General features: G+C 41.6%; 2 protein-coding genes across 3 annotated transcripts; one reads left to right on the top strand and one right to left on the bottom strand.

Moving 5' to 3' along the window:
* Positions 1–356: 356 nt before the first annotated feature.
* LOC119739320 (nucleolar protein 9-like) lies at positions 357–13296 on the top strand. Of its 2 annotated transcripts, none has more exons than XM_038214206.1 (13): positions 357–585; positions 1434–1694; positions 2910–3068; positions 3442–3546; positions 4307–4457; positions 7289–7478; positions 7591–7705; positions 8708–8859; positions 10061–10276; positions 10629–10773; positions 11387–11524; positions 12099–12214; positions 12509–13296. In XM_038214206.1, exons 1-13 carry the CDS (start codon positions 387–389, stop codon positions 12746–12748), a joined length of 2187 nt encoding a protein of 728 aa, XP_038070134.1. In that variant the 5' UTR covers positions 357–386; the 3' UTR covers positions 12749–13296. The 2 variants fall into 2 exon arrangements, with proteins under 2 accessions (XP_038070134.1, XP_038070133.1); XM_038214205.1 differs by having other exon boundaries at positions 10061–10279; positions 10632–10773.
* LOC119739321 (UPF0489 protein C5orf22 homolog) lies at positions 12737–19107 on the bottom strand. Its single transcript, XM_038214207.1, has 7 exons — positions 18962–19107; positions 18230–18375; positions 17142–17291; positions 16244–16841; positions 15645–15817; positions 14586–14807; positions 12737–13589 (listed from the first exon to the last, which is right to left on the bottom strand). The coding sequence occupies exons 1-7, from the start codon at positions 19040–19042 to the stop codon at positions 13433–13435; spliced, it is 1527 nt and encodes a 508-aa protein (XP_038070135.1). The 5' UTR covers positions 19043–19107; the 3' UTR covers positions 12737–13432.
* Between the last annotated feature and the right edge of the window lie 96 nt (positions 19108–19203).

The following is a 19203-nucleotide window of genomic DNA, read 5'->3' as shown; positions in this document are numbered from 1 at the left end:
TTTGGGAGGAGGATAGAGGGATTAAAAAAATAAGGGAAAAGGAAATGGGGGGTTCTTGAATTTCGAAAATGCATAATAAGAAAGTGTGGAAAAGCTGTTTGGAGGGATTGAGGGTAACTCTTCATCGTTCAGTTATTTTTTTTAAGATTTGTTTTGGAGGAGCGCTTGAAATCCCTCCTGTAAGAAAAATTTCACTCAATAATCCAGTTTCCAAAGTAAACAAAGTGAAAGCGCAATGCGCGTTTCCCCGTCTGACAGTAAACGCACCGCCATTGTTCGGCCGCGCATTCGTGCACAAACACTGCGCGATGTCCTATCCAGTCTGTGTACATAAATTATGTAAGATCGATGGAGCCATTGCTAAAAGTAGAGGGCGCTTTTACAAGATGGCGGCCCCCACGCACATGTCACGTTTTCCCGCACGCAAAAACATGTTTAAAAAGAAGATCCATCAAGCCAAAGATAAAGGCGTAAAAGATGACACACATGATGGTAGGGTTGGTAGACTTGATGAGCACACCATGGGCTATTATCGTAGAGTGGCTGACACAATTAAAGATGCGTTTCAAGACGAAGCGGAGCAAGGTACGTACGCGCTGACGGACGAACGGTAGGCAAGGGGTAGCCCCACTAGTGTGGCCGTCTAGGCAAGGGGTAGCCAGCTATCGCAGCGGGTTCGCGATATTGACATTTCCTCTGGTCACACGTAAAATTACCGAAGTTTAAATCGCTACAGAACACTCACCTTTCAGTTTTTAGCCCCCATACTTTCCAAACTTGCATGAAATGTTATCAAAATTATGTTATTGTAATATTTTCTTACATTTTGGACGAAAAAAAAAAATTCAGTTTTGATGAGTTCTTCAGAGCTTTGATTTTTCGTGGCCCAACACACGATCGCCATTTTTGTTGGGGGTTGAAGGCGGTCACAAAAATGACGTGTTTTCACTTTAAATGACCTTTATACTTGTTTTAAAAAGTCAGACGCTAACCTGGGGAGTTTTTCTTGTTATGAAAGCTACTTTCATGATCAAAATCGATGGATTAGTTCCAGAAAAAGAGGTTTTTTTAATCACTTTTACAGAAAATAATCATTTTGATCGAGTTTACATCAGTTTTTAGAAGGTAAGACCTTAGGGGACGCTATTTATACAGCCATAAATGGATTTAGTGGCTTATTTTCTGCCCAGAAAGTCAAGATTTCAAGCTGAAATCTGTTTAATACTTATGTATGTTTTACCAATGCACATTTTATCTGATGACTTTTACTATACTTAACATTTTTTAATAACTTGTAATGTATGCAGGGTCCCAATGGAAACCAGTTTTTAAACTGTTTGGGCAAACTCTGGATACAGCAATAGAATAAAGAAATTTAATCAATTCTTTTGAATTCCACTTATCAAAATGGTTTACCTCACTGTTTCGGGCAGGCCTGTTTCTAGACAACGTCTTTGATCAGATGGAGGGAGAGCAGGTCCAACTCTGCCGTAACCAAACTGTCTCTCGCATCCTTGAGGAGCTCCTGTGCTTGGCCCGCCCCTCCCACCTCCGGAGATTCCTGTCAGGCATCCTTGGGGAGTTCGAGGTGGTGGTCAGGGACCGATTTGCCGGCCACGTGGTCCAGAAGGCACTGCTTCAGACCGCCAAGTCCTTAGACGATGGAGAAGAAGGGGCTGAACTTCAGGAGAAGGGTGAGGTCTAACTTTTATAACATTAACTTATTAAATTAGGTTTTGCCCTTCGCCGACGTTTAAATACTGTATACTCAGTGGGTTACCTCCCGAGTGAAAGTTGGACAAAAATCACTCGGCTGGGACTCGAACCCATGACCTCCTGCTTTCTAGTGCAGACTTCTTACCACTCGACCACCGAGCTAACGGGATCCGTTGGCTGGTTCGAATCTGATGTAAATAGCAGTACCGCAAAAACTATTTATAAGATGGAATTTTGCGTCGGGGTGATATTACAACTCTGTTGTGAAGTAGAGACACTGCAGCATTAGATAGATTTCTGAGACCCTTTTTTAGAACCAATTTTACTGTCAAAAGTTTCTTGAACCCTAGCATCACCCAAAGCTACAAAAAAACTACTGGCAGTATGTAGTACAACTATAGTACGCTGTACTTCAGCATACGTAAGTGGGCACAGCTCTCATAGTATTTTTTTGTATTTAGTGCCTGCATACATAATTTTTGTAGTACATGTATTCTGTAGTGCTTAGTTTTTAATCCCAAAGTAATGGCTAGGACGTAAGGGTTAAAATATTCCTTAGGTAGAGAATAGTACAATTGAATGTTTGCTTTGGGGAAAGTATTTAGAAATGGGGTTATGTGGGGGCTTTGTTTGTTTTTATTTGTGCACTAGTCTATCGGAATACCATTGTCAGTTATTAGGCCAAAATAAACATTGTCAGTCTCTGGTCAGTGCGCGCGTCGATTTTAATCATGCGCGTCAACCTTTTTTTTTCTTCAAATTGTCCGCGGTAGCTACAGCAGTGCCCTCTATTGCCGCACCTCCTCAAATTTTTGTACCAAGGAATGGGGAAATTGCACCAAAGCAAATGATGGAGGGCACAAAGGCAAATTATGGAGGACACCAATGTATATGAGAACACAAAAAAAGCAAAAAATAGTACCCACCTTGTCTGTACAATCCAAGCTTGAAAAAAAAAAAAAGCCAAAAAAAAAAAAAAAACCTGCGTCGCCACATCAATTCCGGAACTTTGGTCTGACCAGATGGCCTTATTATTTATATTTATAATCAAATTATTTCTATTACCTTTTGTACTGTTATCTAAAAAACAAAGTTTGATTTAAAAGAAAAAGATTGAATTTTAAAATGGCCTGGTAAAAGTAGTTTCAAAAGACTGTCGCCTCTTTGAACTCCCCACATTTTCAACTGTCCAGTTCTGTCAATGGCTGACTTGCTACTGGCCGACTTGAATGCTGTGATGATGGACACATACGGCAACCACATTCTCCGTACCATGCTGCAAGTACTAGGTGGGGTCAGGGTACCAGACCAGGTTGCCAGGAGCCGGTTGTCAAGGGAACAGCAAGACAAAGGTAGAAATTGTCCCCGAAAAAAAGAAAAACCAAAAGAAAAAAAAAGAAGAACAAAAAAGATACCTGCCCATTGAACAGAAGTTTCTTTCTATATTTTGTTTTATAGTTGTATAGTATAGAGAAGAAGGAACGTATTTAATTGGGTATTTAATGCATTTTTCGTTGATGCCATTTACATTTTGTGTACAAATTTTGTGGCACTCTTTCCTTAAAGCATAAGTAGCTTTTCAACGGAAAATTTGGCTTGCATTGATGATTTTTAGTTTTGTTGATTAAAAACAGGTGGCCCCACAATTTAAGGATTAGTTGTCTTAATATCATGAGTGTTTCAGTCGGTATCTTTTTGGGGGGTTTGTTTTCTGTTTTTCTTCAGAAACAAGCAAAGAAACAAAACAACTGCTGAAGAAAGTGCCCGAGAAAATGCAGCTGAGCCTCAAGAAGATCACCAACACCCTCCTGTCGGCAGAAAACTTCAACGGTAGTCCTTGAACTTGTACTCTTCCTTGCTCCCCATTTCATAAAATATGATGAATCTCCCAGATTTTGTGTGTGTGTGTGTGGGTAGGCATTACAATCACTGTGTGGACTTCCGAACAAAAGAGGTCCACATAAACCACGTAGAGGCGACGTTGTGTGGACTTGGGCAAGTCCACACAGTGTTTCCCCGTTTCTGGAAAACAGGTTTAGAGGCATTTTTGGGTTAGGTTTATCCGTGGCAAAATGAAGAGAAACAGTAAAGGGGATCATAGAAAACAAATTGGGTTGAAAGAGCTTTCACAGTTTGGGAAAAATGAGTTTTTTCACCGGTTTTTCTTAACTACACGAAACCAAGGGAATGTCCACACTTGGTATGTAACGTAAACATGCGTGGGTGTTCCTGTATTGTGTTACGCTCGAGGACAGACAACAAAAGGAGCACAAAGGGGCCTTTCATCCTTGAACGACGGTGCCTATTGTCCTCGAATGCAGGTTTGTGCACTAAGTCTATGGGAAAGGTTTAGATCAGGGAACAAAGGAAAACACAAAGCCAATCCTCGGAAGCATAGCAAAAAACGACTGTGTGTGTGTGTGTGAAGGTTAGAGAGTTTAAAGTAACATTGCAACCTCACCTTCAAAGACAAATAATTGCATGAGCAATCATTGGACTAACGAAGATTGAATCATTTTTCTAACAATGATATCAATCCACTGACGATTACAAAAGCTTGCGTCTTATTTATTCGGCCAATATTTTGTAGAGTACTTGCTGCACCGCACCTCCGGTCCCGTGTTGGAGGTTCTACTCCTGGTCCTGCAGCAGTCGCATCCCGCCCTCTGCCACCGCGTCGGCCAAGCCATCCTCAAGAAGTCCAAAGTCATGTCCAAGAATCCTGCCCAGCCTGACAAAAGGTATCTTGCTTTTCTTAACCCTTACTCCCTGGGCATTTTTGCTAGGATTTAACCCTCAATCCTGCAAAAATCCTCCAACTGCCTCCGTGTAGGAATGGCATACAGCCTCAGTTTTCATTATCATCCAGTATTTCTTGAACGTGGTCCTTTGAGGGATGACCACTGCCTCGATCCTGTGACATCCTGGAGCAGTGCGGAGGATTTCAAGTACAATCTAGGCCTAAATTTATGCACGGCTGAGCATAGACAACACAAGGTCCTGCCCAAGACCTTGACGCAGTGCATCCTCCAAATCAGCCGCACAATTTTGCCGTATAGCCTCGATCCTGCAAAATCCTCCATTTTGCAAAGAGGATTTTGAATGATTTGGGAAGGTTTGGGTTAATGGTGTACATGTAACCCAGAAAAATGGAACAAAGGAATTGGACCTAGGATCTCTAGAAAATCGCGAGGAAAATTAAGTTGGCAAAGAGACAGAGATTCAAGAGCTATCACTGGAACGCATTTATTTCTCCTGAACGACAATTAAAAAACCAAACTATACCAAAAATAAAATTATGAGACTCGAAGAACAACGGATTTTGTACCTGACACTCGACCAACCTTGATTTTCTTCTAACCAAACATATGTAAATGACCTTTGACTTTCCCTAGAGATAAAAAAACTGCTATGAACCAAAAAACTCAGTATAATGATCACAACTGAAACTAAGTAAATGAAACAAAAATAGACTAAAAAATCTAAAATGACACGAACCAATAGACAAAAAAACAACTCAATCACTTCAAGCCATAAACCAACCAAAAACCATAAACCAGATAAAAAATAAAGACGCCAACAACTAAATCCTAGGACGAAGATTTAAAAATTAAAACCAACAATAAAAACCTAAGATTTAAAACCAACTAAAATTAAAACCAACTAAAATTAAAACCAACTAAAATTAAAACCAATACAGCATCAAAAGAAGGTCATAAATCGAAAACAACAGCTTAAACAACCTGTAGAAATAATAAAAAACGCAAAGTAAGTATAGAACTAAATGAGTACATTATAAATCCTAATAATAACTAGGCCAACCTAAAACAGGTGCTCTATTCTGGCAATACCACACACTCATCCTTATCAATGTGATTAAGAACTTCTGACCACTGCATAAACAATCAACAGTGCTGAGTTGCCACAAGCATAGTTATGTGTGCTCCAGGTAACAACACTAACTTTCTTGTGCATACTAATGAGTCTTGCCTTGTCCATGCGCTTATCTCCAAGGTCATCTACTAGGCTCTGTGGCCAAATCCAGCCACCCAGGCTGTCAGCTAGAGAGTTTACAAGTCACTTAGCACTTCTTGCATACGTACACTGGGGAACCACTATGCCTTAATTATTACCACAAAACATACAAAACATTTCATCAACCACTGCTCAGTGGACTAGGCAAAGTCTAAGGCCCTATTATCTTAACTGGTGGTCAACCTGATAAAAATAAGACACTGTGGCTGGGCAATGTCCCTTCAGTAAAGTAAAGAAATGCATCATACATGTGCACAAGTAGGGACTCATTATACAGAATAAATGACAAGTGAAGGATTTACTTCCAACTATCTAAATTCTAACACTATTGGTTAAAATAAAAAATCCAGCTATGTAAAAGATGAAATACACCTGTGCAAAACTTAAAAGATCACTTGTTTTCTTCTCAAGTTCTCATACAACGAAAAAGTAAAGTTGTAAACCATGGGACTAACCATCGGATACGACATACATGTAGTATAATGCACAAAAATACATCGCGCAAAAGTAACTCTCTTGTGAATCAATCTTAAACTCCAAGTGTACTTGAACTTCACACTCCGTATAACAAGAAAAGAACGAGGAAATTTCAATCTCAGGTCACAAGAACAAAAGTACCAATTGGATCACTAAATATTTATCTATTAAATGTACTTTCACTTCTTAGTTAACAAAACAACAAAAACTTGAGCTTACCGAATCCAGCAGCAGACCAAACTTTCAGGGTAGAAAAGCCATAGATTTTCAAGGGAATCTGCAGAGCAAAACTAAATGATGCTGCCCTGCCTTCTACCAGTCTGCAAAATGAGGCATGGACCACATGGTCTCACAGATAAGGGGGTCTCTGTTCTGGACAGGATGTTTACTCTATCCAGGGGGCGTACACTACTATCCTCCTACAGCACTGCTATTACTTTACTGTGTCATAAACTTCTACTTTATTAACTTAAGAGGGCTACAACACAAACTAAGCGTATGCAAGTCAGGGGGAGGGACTCCTATGTTGAAAACCAAAAGCTAATGCAAGTTAACTATGTGGCCCTGCCACATACACGTAGGGGTGTGCCAAATATTCTAAATATTACAGCATCAACCAAATCTTCAAATAGCATATTTTTCGATTTCAATATTCAAAAAGTGTGAGTAATCTCGAGGAGATGATGAAAAATGACCACAGTGTTATTTGAATAGTACAACTATAAGTTCCGTGATTTAATTTGTTTGTCAAATGCCACTTTACATGCATGATTTGAGAGCTTCCATGATGAATATTTGCCTGAATCTCTTCTTTAAAAAACAGTCAAATATCAGCCATTCCCCTACCTGTTTTTAAGCTCTTTGTTAATTTCAACAAACGCAGGAGCACACAAATGCCGATTAGTGGCTAGTCATAGGCAGGTGCATGTTCTTGATCAGTGCATTTCAGAACTGAGCATTTCTTTATTAGCTTCTCCCCGTAAGATTCGTCAATGCTTTTGAAGAATCCTCAATTTTATTACGAGAAACAAACTATGTATATTTTCTGGTTGAATTACAGAGTACCAGTTGTGTTTACGGACAGCGTTGGCAGTCACCTGTTTGAGGTCGTCATTGAGGTGGTGTCCTCAGAGGCTTTCTCTGAGGTCTACTCACAGTGCTTCGGGAACTACTTGCTGGAAATGGCACTGCACCCTGTGGCCAACTTTGTGCTGCAGAAACTGATCAAGAGATCCGCTAGGGAAGAAGAGGTGAGTGGATCACATTGCAGCGTTGTAGTCTAATCCATCACAGGTCCAAATCCCGCTTCAGTCGTTCTTTTTTGCTCGTTCTGAAGTTGTCTTTTTTTTATATTTCACTCAGTTTTCTGAGATGTTTGACAAGCTGTCGGCAAATTTGGAGGCCATTCTCGGAGTCAACCACATGGGCGTGGTTTTGAGGCTTGCCGAGTCATGCGTCCATCACCCAACCAAGCAACGTAAGTCTTTGAATTGGACATCATTTAAATTTCATTCATAAATTCTTGAGACAATGACCCATTTCTTTGGTCGAGAGCTGTCACGTGGGGATCTTAAAGCACCCTTTAAAGGGAAGATACAACATCTGCAAACATGACAAAATAAAATGATCAAATTATCACGTAAAACCTTACTGGATTGTTAGGGAGTGACAGTCTAAAGCATCCTGTAAATTGTGGCTCCTGGTGTGCTGACATTTTCAAGAAAAATGGTACTTTCCAACACTGGTCAGCTGACCAGCATTGGAGAAAATGTGCTTACTGCAACCAGGTGCTTGAGAACCACTGATATGATCTCCACATTAGGAGAATAAGATGTTGAGCAAATCACGAGCGAGTGACGCACACAATAGAATATCCTGAACATCCAGTAAAACGTTGGCGGAGTCGCATGCATGTGTTATTCATTCCAAGTAGCTTACAAAATATGGCAGTCTGATAAGGGAAGATCAAGTGGGCCAAAAATAACTTTATTTTAAGTCAAAATGTAATTCTTTATTGATCTCAATTGGACTTCAGAGGCTAATATTCCAGTCTGGCCCGAGCTGACTCAGAGAAGCTACTCGAACACATCCACTGTTTATATTTTGGTTTACTTAATAATTTCAACAACACTTCATGAAAATAGTGTTCGGAAATCAACCTCAGAAGGAGTTGCCAGTCATCAGATAAGTACAGTAAACTCCGGCTAAGTCGGCACTCTTTTTGTGGAAAGGGGACCGAGAGTAACACGAAGACTTGAGGGAAATGGCGACTTATAAAAGCCGACTTAGAAATAAAAAAAATCAATGGAAATGCATTGCGGACAATCAGGACATTAGTCGGACGGCCGACTTGAGCGATTTGACGAGTTGTACGATGTCAGTTTAGCCGGAGTTTACTGTATGCGTTAGGGTAGGAGTTGGGGTTGCCAGTCCTCTGCGGAATTTGATCCAAGTGTCCCGTATCTTTTTCGGCACCAAGGTGCATTCTTGCAGGGATTACTGAGCGCCTTCCACTGCTGGGAACCGCGGGAGAGACAGTCGTCCTGCGTCCTGCTCATCGCCGGCATGGTGACCCATGAAGTTTTCTTCCCTGGCAGCAAAGAAGATGAGGAACAAGACACAAAACTGAAGGTCAGTGCGCTAATATTTAAGTAGCTGAAGCCCTTCCTATGAAAATGACTCTTACTAAATAGCTGTAGCCAAGTAATACTGCTATGGCTAAGAAGTGTGAAATCACACAAATTTTGATGTCGCATTCTGAGTGGTAATAGCCCATGCCTGTGCACTAGCTGCTTACGTGTGGGTTATTTTTTTGCTTATTGCACAGCAACTCAATTTTGTCATAAAAATTAAGACACAATGAGTAATATGCAAGATGGAAACTTCGTCTTCCGGACACAAATTCCTACCTATAAATGCAGTAAACTCTCCTTAATTAAAACTTGGATAACTCGAAACTCCGTTTATCTTGAAGTAATACTCTATTCCTGCCAAGAGAATAGAAGTTTATGTAAATGAATACCCCGTAATTAGAAATGCCCGCGACAGTACCTCAGTTTAACTTGAACTTTTTTTCAGCCAGTCCATAGAAAAACGCCACCAAAACAGTCGCAAAGAAATGCAAAAACATTGCCAAACTGATTTCACGAGTCATAATACTACACAATGCACTTCATCTTTTCACGCGGGGATGCAGCGTACACGATGCCATTGCGATCGGCCTCGGCCCATACCGCATCAAATCCAGACTTGTGGGTATTAAAGCTTGATTGCTACCGCTGGCTTATTTGTAAAGTGTGCCAAAAAACGTCCAATTCATAGCGAGTTACGGTGGAAGCTTTTCACGTCCATACATGTACGTGTAGATGACGTGACTGTAGACAAATCGGGGACACTGCTTAACTTGAACTCCGGATACCTCAAAGTTTTTAACCATTCCCTTGAGATTTGACTTAATGGGCAATTCCACGGTTACTCACGTTACATTTTTGATGTACTTTTGAGTTTCCTTGGGCTGTAATTACCTTACTGAAAAGGTTTAATAACTGTTATCCCTATGGTAGATAGAGTAGACCTAGACCTACCTAAGCACTAAAAATGACATCCAGAAAAGTGTGTTATGTATGATAAACAAGACGCACAAAATCGGTTACTCACATTACGAAAATGTAACATGAGTAACCGATTTTGTGCATCTTGTTTATCATATTTTCCTTGCAAACCCTTGGACAACACTGAGTATACAGTGCGATGTTGAATCATGAACATTCCATGACTGTCAATGGTTTTCTGGACTGCTCTAAATCTGATGGTTGGCCTTTTGTCTGCTCAGCCCGGACTCACTGAAGTCAATCTGCACGGTTCCCTGCTCCTCCAGCAACTGCTCAAATTCCACCACTGCGGCCCGGTCATTGCGGGGTTCATGGCCCTCCGAGATGATGATCTAACCACCGTGGCCTGTTCCCCGAGTGGCAGCTATCTCCTAGAAGCCTTTGTGACCAGTAGCGTGGTCAGCGAGAAGAAGAAAGATAGATTCGTGGCTCAACTCACGGTATGTTCGATGCGTGAAGGTTGATTCAAACTTACTTGCAAAAGTGAATGCAAAGTGAATATAACATGTTTAACCTTTGCCAAATTCACAGCATGAAATATTGCTGTGACATCATAAACGTGTGCTGGTTTTGACATTCGTGGTGACAATCGGGCTGTTTAAGCAATTACAAAAACAAACTCAATTTTAAGTTTTTGGATAACTTAAACAGCACTTTTCAGGAAAACCAACACGCAATTAGCATCAAAACAGTCAGAAATTGCGTATTTTATTGGACTTATTTCAAACTTAAAAGACCTGGAGAAAAACTACTGTAATTTCGGTGAGTAAGGGAAATCTAATTTTTTTTCAGACCAACTGTTTCAAGATTGCCTGCCACAAGACAGGCAGCCGATCTATCGAAGCTATCTTCAAGGCAGCCTCACTCAAGACGAAGACCGCTCTCGTTCAGGTGCTGTCTGAGAAGGATAAGCAACTCCAGTCAGACCATTTCGGTAGGCTGTTTGTTTGGACAGTGCTTTGAGTAGTTTCTTCCTCTCCTTCCTTTCAATTTTGTTTTTTATTTAGGTGACTTGGCAGTGTTGCACTCGTATAGAGTACTTGTTCCCATGCACAGCTGAAAGTACTACTTTTTTGAGTGCTTGTACTCTTGCTCATACTCAAATATCGAAAACCTTGACTGCAATCAATGGTACTCGTACTCAAGAAATAATTGACAGCTCAATATCATACTCGAGTATCACTCGTACTCAATGAGCAAGACGTGGAAAGTACTTTCACTTTAGAATTCTCTCACTTGAAGTCACAGCCTTGTTTTTGTTGATTTGCTGCACAATGCCAGAGCTTTGGAGCAGAGTACCCTTCGGGTCTGAGTACTTTGAGCCTTTGTGGGTCTCTGGGATTAGTGGATTCCCCCCCCCTTTTTCATTTTAATTGTTTCATGAGCAGAGTAAATTTAAATCCTTCCTGTATTCTTGTTTAATCTAAGAACATTCTCATTTCACATAACAGAAATAGTTGTGAAATATGATAACAACTTTGGCATAGCATTTTTGGAATGTTCAATAAATTTGTTGGGTTTTTTTTGCACATTTTGGTATGCCCCAGGCAAGTTTGTTTATCGCAACTGTGCCGTGGGGCTGTATAAGCTCCGCCCACAGGACTGGGAGGAGCTACAAGGAAGAGAGAGCAAGAAGAGGAAGCTGTTTGCCGAGATCATCGGGGAGGGAGAAGACAGAGCTTCCAGTGAGTTATCCAAGGTTGTCAATCCCTTGTTTTTATAAAGTTGAACAGAGAAATTGACTGGAGCGGGGTTTGAACCTATGACCTCTGCATTACCATACTGGTGCTGTATCAACTGAGCTATCCAGCCCAATGTTGGCGGTTCTCCAGTTTGTCGATGTCTTTGTTCAACGGGTGCTAGTCAGAAGCCAGAAACCCGTATATGCCATGTAGCCAGGGATCAAGCCCAAAGTCAGGATGCCACAAACCTTTGAAATAGCAAACAAGGATCGCACCAAGAGAATATTTTTTTTTATTTTTTAACATTTGTCTCGTACAACTTCACATGAAAGGAATATACCTTTATCATGCTGCCACCGTTTCAGTCGTGTTCCCTCTATCCAATAAAAGTACTGATTGATAATGTTTTTGTGCAAAAAGGAACCAGACTATTTCTCCTTCCAGCCTCGCTTTGGTTACGTTGATTTGAATTGAAAGAAATCACGATGACCGCAACATGATAATGGTCTATTACAGTTGCCGATTTGGATTTGAGATAAGCAAGAAACACACCAAATTGTATTTTAAATTTTTCCAGAAAAGAAGCGTAGACAATTAGAAGGTGATGCTGGGCAGCCATTGTCAAGCTACTCTGACGAGATGCTGGCACTTGGGATGACGGTCAAAGAGAAAGAGATTGGAGAATCAGACGAGGTATGACTGCGATTGTAAACAGGCCGCGTCCAAATTACTTGGCTGCGGCTGGCAATTATACATGCACCTATGGAAGGAGCAGAATTCACTCCCCATAGCCACGTGTGTTTTTGCTAACCATAACGAGGTAAATCGGTCAGGCCTTACCGAGAACCCGAACTTACAATTGGAATTATATTCTGTTCACACTTGAGAGATTTATATATTTTTTTTTTTCAAATTGCGAGTTTCTACTTTGAAAGTTGTTTTTCTTTTTTCGATTTGTAAAAAATGAAACTGTTTTTCTACCGACAGGATGATGACATTGATGATATCTTTGGGAAAATATCCAAGCCTGCAGTCAAGCCGAGTGTTTCACCCCAGAACAAGAGCTCCAAACGGAGACGATCTGCCAGTACCCACGACGAAAAAGACAAGCCAGACACGGGGCACGGACAAAGTAGTGACAAAGAAGAAAAGACCCACTCAAAAGCGAGGAAATCCAAAAAGAAACTCCACAAAAAGGAAAGAGAAAAGATTTGCCCTGACAACTGATGTCAACTTGGATTTATTGATACACTGATATTCTCTACTACACATATTGGAAGATATTTCTCAGGTTGCACCTAGTTTGCCTGAAAGTGTTATGTGCGTTCAGTGCACTTTTGACCAATAGGATTTCACATTACATGCGCCTTACATATTCATACCTCATACATATTCATACATCATACATACCTCATACATATTCATGATCAAGAGCCAAATTGTCACTGGTTCTCTTTCACCATCACGTGCCAGATGCTATTTTTGCTGTTTACCAAGCGCACGCATGCAAGTATTCGACTGTCGCATGGGTGTAGTTCTCAGCGCGAACATCGCCCAAGTTACGCATGAAAAGATGGTTGCATACGTAAATTTTAATTAGCTTTTTCCTGAGCTCAATGATGCTAAACTGGAGAATATTGTGGACAATAAAGATGCCTCCTGTACTTAATTTTTTTTCAGTTCAGTTCTTTCACCCAGTTCCTGATTCCCGATATGAAGTATTTTATTAACAAATTTTAAACTTCAATAAATATACAGTTTAAAGATAAAAAAAAGAAATGCTAGTAAGATTAATTGTTGCTCATTGCATTGATGATGTCGTCCAGTGTCCTGTTCAAAATTCGACCACCATTCCTTAAAGTCATGAGGGAAATATGTGACCAGACGTCGATTAGTTTCGACTAAAAGTTTTCAGCACTGTGTTGCTGATGTCTTGTCAGAGTTTTCTTCTTCGTTCTTGTAGTCCAAGTGTACAGCGACTTTGCCATAGACATTTTGCAGCATTCGGAGAACCTTCTGTTGGATTTGGTCCACTTGCTCTGGTGGGCAATAGTCGTCGTGAGAAGACCTGGAAAAGACATAATTTTAAGAAACTGTTTCAAACAATGGGTGGGGGTTGACACTCGCCAACTGTCATTCTTCTAATCAAAATTAACAAAATGGCCATCATTGGCCATATATTATAACTCTTGGCAAAAGAAGTAGAGGACACGCCACCTAGTGTCAGGTTGTGTCTAGTCCTATCGGTCTTGAGCAGAAAAACCCTGGTGTGAGATAATAGACCATTATCATGTTGGGGCAATCTTGATTTTTTTCCCAATCAAACCAAAGCGAGGCTGGAAGAAAAAATAGTCTGGTTCCTTTTGCACAAACACCATTATCATTCAGTAACAGTTATTGGATACAGGTAGCATGACTGAAATGGTGGCAGCGTGATAAAGGTCTAAACCCAACCTCGTCCCCAGTGCTTACTTTATTTCCAACCGCGTTTCCAATAGTAATCCCTGGATAGGAAACTTTCTTCCTGTATTCTGATTGGATACCGCAATTGGCTAGTAATGGATTTTTATCGTGTACTTGGTGCTATATATTCACAACGTGCAGTACGTGTTTTCGCGATCATTCGTCCACGCCTTCTCGAAAATACTAATTTCCTTTCCAATTTGCTCATATTAATATGAAATATGATACTGCATGTTGTCTCGATAAGATCGTAACAGTTTGATTTCAAGAATCGTGTTTTTCTTAACTCACGCCGTGCTCGCGCTGCTACGAATTGACTCTGTTTTTACCCCAGACACCCCATACAAAAACAAACGCTAATGTGTAAAGCATATCCAGGCACCAGACTGTTCCTCATTTGCATACGTGTGCAAAAATCTTGCACATGCAAATGATCCAATACCAGGGTGAGAGAGCAGGTAGTGGTGGGCGCGTACTGCTCGACACCCTGGGGACAAGGTTGGTCTAAACCCACCTCCGCCTTTGTAAATCTCTGACAAACTGGAATTTGTTATTTCTAACCCCCAATATAAAGTGGTATACATGTATGATGAACACCAACCTAGCAACTGTCACCATGACCGGCCTGGGTAACCGTGACAACAGGGTTTCCATGGCAGCCACGAGGCTGTGAATTTCCTCCTCGCTGCTGACGTGATGCGGGAGTTCGCCGCTGTTGTCGCAGGTCAGGCCCGCCATGTGGATCATCTCGGCATCTATGGGCTCACTGTCATCGGTGCTGGTGGCTCGGAGGGATTCTACAAGAGATTGCACTTTTTGGAACCTGCAGGGAAAAAAGGCAAAAATTACATGTCTTAGGCCCCCCCCCAAAAAGTCTCCGGTTTCTGGTATGCGCACGCGTCGCCGTAGCCATGCGCGTCGGCAAAATGAAAAAGTTTTTTTTTCAATGAAAGATGATGTCTCAAAACCGCCAAACTCACTGGTTTGACTGGAATCCTGCTGCTGCACAATTTTAATGTGTTTTTAGATGGGGTTATGATCGAGAATAAGCTTTATGCGGCCTCTCTGGACTCCCGTATATTTGCACTAAGTTTAGTCGGGCACCATTTGCAGTCATCAGCTGACATTTGAAGCAAAAAAATCAGGTAAAAAAAAAAGAAAAAAAAAGCCGCATCGCTGCACCACTTTTTGGGCAAGCTCCATACCAGAAACCAGAGACTTTTTTTTTTGGCCTTATCAAAGTAACCTCCATTCCAGAAATTTGCCACACCAGATTATTTCAAAGTTTTGAATGAAGTAAATGAAGTGTTCGTGTTTGAAACAGTTTCAGCAACTGATGTCGAACGATCGACTGTTGCAGTTGTGAAAACTCCAGTGTCAAATAGTCAAAAATTAATAGATAAAGTTTGCCCGTCTGAAAACAAAAGTTGGGTCTCTGTTAGTTGCTTCAAAAACTATTTGATTTATTACTTGGCAAATATATTTTGATGAGTTAATGTAAGCCAAGATCCAGTCCTAAGCAATTAAAATCACACATGTTGACCGTTAACCTGATTTTGCGAAGCCAATATTGTTTTATTTATTAAGCACATTTCTGTGATTGACAGCTCCATGACATTGGCCCAAGTTACTTTCCTACCACCAGCCTGGAATTTCTCACCTTTCCTGGGACACCGTCTCTGCCCTTTCCTGACCGCTAACAGCTGCCTTGAGGGCCGTCTCCAACTGACTGAGCTGGTCAGCCCTCCTCAGCATGCATTCTGCCAGAGCTGATTCGCTTTCGTCTGCAGGACCTTCATAGCTGTACAACTCCTCTAATAAACGGAACTGGAACTTGAGACAAAAAAAAAACAACCGAATGGCTTCAGAGGAAAATGACACAGTTTGAAACTTTACAGCGTCTTGTCAAAGCAAATATTCTTGTTTAGGTCCTATGGGATCCGTGCACAATTCCCCCCTGTATGTTAAGAATGAGAGAGGTGGGGGACAACGCTGGGCGAGACATACGAATCATGTCTACGTTGTGCTATATGTGCACGGACCAGTACATGAACGTGGCGTGTCCCGTTCACTGTGCTGACAAAAGCAGAGACATATAAATGCGAATGTGTTGATATTTCTGTAGTAAGAAGTGGTAAAGAAATGGCCTTCCCTTGTTTGCACACGAGCCCATATATCAAAGATTCTTCTCTGCACGGACCCCACGCACATGCACCCCCTCAAGTCAGAAGTCCAACCGTCATTTCATCCAACGCTCACCTGCGAGTACATCTCCTTGAATGGATTCCTGGTCGAAAAGAAATCAAGGTCGATGTCCAGAACAGTGCCCGAGCCCTTCTCCATGGCAGCTCCTGTGACGTCGTGAAGCCCGCACAGATTCCCTGATGGCGAATGTGGGTGTTCCGCCATGCTCCGCTTTCTCTTCATCCCGTTTGACGTTTCACCGCTGTTCGCTATTTCGAGACTGCCACCACGTGCAGGTTTTCCTGTGATACTTTCATGGCAATCGCCACTCTGTCCTTCATGATTAAATGAAGTCTTCCCATGGGGACTGTTCACGGTGTCGTGATCACAACTGGAAACCCCACTCGACAGACCCTGATGATCATTCGCTTCAGTCGTCTGACTAATATCCAAAGTCTCTTTATTCAAATTGCATTGGCTAGTTGTTCTTATTTCGTCACTTGGCACACTACTCCCATGATTTTGATCGGTGAAGGGGGATGTTCTTGAGGCTATTGGTAATAGCTCTGTTACCATGGTAATCACGTCCACATCTAACTCCTTAGCACTTTCCATGTCCTCTTCCGGAGCGTAGAGGAGGTCACTCAAGAAGTAGCTGTCTGGCCAACTGATTCTATTTATACAGTGACAAAAAATAGTTACATATGTAAGGGGCGTGGTGCCTTGAGAACAAAGCTTAAGTGGGCATTTTAGGCTTATTTTGGAAAAGGCTTACTTTTTTGTATTTAATTTTATTGGCTTTATTTCATTATTTATTTTAAAAAAAAATTTGGGGGCCACGCTACAATATTTACGCTACAATATTTACATATGTAACAAACAGACAAATTTCTTTAGTTCCTGAACAGCCCTAGAAGCATTTCTGCAACCATGCAGGAAGAAACTGTGACATGAAGGAAACCAAACACAGTACCTGAGTTTTTTGGACCTAGTGTGTTTGCCGACAGCGACCCGTCTGCTGCCCTCGGGGAGCTGGTCAGCCCAGGGCGGCTTGATCCACACCACGCCACCGATGTGTCCGGCGTACACTGCCGGAAGGATCCAATTCTCAATGCTCAGGGAACTGTAAAGATTTTAAAAAATGCAAGACATATAGGAATTTTACCTCAATTTATTCAAATCTCTGAATTAAAAGGTATTCCCTTTGGCAGTACCATAACTGGGGTCCAAATTGCAAAGGGCACTTTAGGCCAAAAATAAAAAGTCTCCGGTTTCTGGTATGCGCGCGCGTCGCCGTAGCCATGCGCGTCGGCAAAAAGAAAAAGTTTTTTTTTCAATGAAGGATGATGTCTCAAAACCGCCAAACTCACTGGTTTGACTGGAATCCTGCTGCTGCACAATTTTAGATTGGGTTATGGTCGAGAATAAGCTTTATGTGGCCTCTCTGGACTCCCATATATTTGCACTAAGTTTAGTCGGGCACCATTTGCAGTCATCAGCCAACATTTGAAGCAAGAAAATCAGATAAAAAAAAAAAAAAAAGCCGCGTCGCCGCACCACTTATGGGGCAAGCTCCATACCAGAAACCGGAGACTTTTTTTTTTTGGCCTTAGGGGTCTCTTTTTTTTTTTTTCGAAGGAGCATGTAATGACTTTTAACAACAACAGAAGCTCAATTTGCAATCCCCTAAACTGAGAGTGGAAAGGAGGGGGCGGGGGGACATGGAAGGGAGGGGGCATAAAAGGGGCACAGGTCTCAAGCTTGAGTGAGGGAGGGGAGGGGGGGGGGGCTGTGCCCAAATTTCTTCCCTCGCTATGGGCTCTGTGCACAAGTTCCCCCCCCCCCCTTTACGGTAAGAAAGGGAGAGTTGGGAGAGACCACTGGAAGGGCCATTCAAACGCCTTTCTGCCGATGCCTGCTGCCATGGCGAGGACGCTATGGCTTTGAGGACATTCAGAATATAATAAGTTGTTCATAGTTCGTGCTATTGGCTCGCAAACCAGCACGAAGTAGGCCTATGCAGCGTGATGTCCTGTCTACTGGGTTCTCAAAAGTCCATACCTGAACAATTCAAGCCTGTCAAAGACTGTGTCTGCGTCCATCTCCGTGGCTATCTGCAAGTCTGGGTGAGAGTCAAAGTGAAGCATGGTTACCCCTTGGAATGGCAGGTGACGTGAGGCAATGGCACGGTAAATATGTGGAAGAACCTGAAACATAATGATATCGAACAAGTTGGGTTTTTTGGTTGTTTGTTTTGGTTGCCTTTTTCAGATGTCTATTTTTTCGTGAAATTTCCAGATTCGTTTGCACACGTTTGCATATCAAAATTTCAACGTGAAATTTCACGAAAACTAGACATCTGAAAAAGGCAGCACTTTTGTACAGCTGTAATTGTAAAGAGGGCGAGTATGCTAAAGCAAAAATAAACTACAAACTAGGCCTGGCCTAACTAGACTTCCTAAGCCTAAAATGTGAAATCAAAATTTGACGAAGTTCTACATGTTTTTGTCATGTTTGTACATGTTCCAAGTGTGGCCTTTATTTACGGAGGTAGTACAGTAAATTGGCCACATTTATGGGGCTAGTTGCGCACGTGCCTAATGTCACAGTAAGGATCGGTAATTCGACTGAGAAACCCCCTCCCCCCGCTTGGGCTCCTCACCCCGCCCCTTTATAATATTTGACTTGTGTCAGTTGTGAAGTCGAGTCGAGTCGAGCACTTTTATTTATAATTTCCCTACACATCAATCGCTAACCCCAATTTTGGTCAAAACTTGCGAATATTATCCTTACATCATTGTGGTCCTCTACGACCCACACTGGAACTTCAGAGTAACATCGGGCCTTTAATTTTCCCGCGAAAGTTTGATCCATTTTCACACTTCTCGGCACGGCCGCACAACTTCAACCGTCTGACCGGTAAAATTAAAAGATCAATCACCTAGCACTTCTTCCATTTGGAAACTACCATTTGTGTTTAGGGGGGTGTGCCATTTTATTGAGAGATAACATATCATTTTAATTAAATTATTTAA

The sequence above is a fragment of the Patiria miniata genome, unplaced genomic scaffold, assembly GCF_015706575.1.
Source record: "Patiria miniata isolate m_02_andy unplaced genomic scaffold, ASM1570657v1 HiC_scaffold_30, whole genome shotgun sequence".
In the NCBI taxonomy this organism is placed as follows: domain Eukaryota; kingdom Metazoa; phylum Echinodermata; class Asteroidea; order Valvatida; family Asterinidae; genus Patiria; species Patiria miniata.
Note: the sequence above shows the minus strand (reverse complement) of the source record. Positions and strands in the feature narration are given on the sequence as shown.

Excerpts from the sequence above, each read along its gene's own strand:
- LOC119739320 (XM_038214206.1), top strand. The coding sequence starts at position 387 with ATGGCGGCCCCCACGCACATGTCACGTTTTCCCGCACGCAAAAACATG. Across the intron at positions 1,695-2,909 it reads GGCTGAACTTCAGGAGAAGG|TTCTGTCAATGGCTGACTTG; the intron begins GTGAGGTCTAAC and ends TCAACTGTCCAG. Across the intron at positions 11,525-12,098 it reads GGGAGAAGACAGAGCTTCCA|AAAAGAAGCGTAGACAATTA; the intron begins GTGAGTTATCCA and ends AAATTTTTCCAG.
- LOC119739321 (XM_038214207.1), bottom strand. The coding sequence starts at position 19,042 with ATGGATCAAACTTTCGCGGGAAAATTAAAGGCCCGATGTTACTCTGAA. Across the intron at positions 15,818-16,243 it reads TCAAGGAGATGTACTCGCAG|TTCCAGTTCCGTTTATTAGA; the intron begins GTGAGCGTTGGA and ends TTTTGTCTCAAG. Across the intron at positions 13,590-14,585 it reads GTCATGGTGACAGTTGCTAG|GTCTTCTCACGACGACTATT; the intron begins GTTGGTGTTCAT and ends TGTCTTTTCCAG.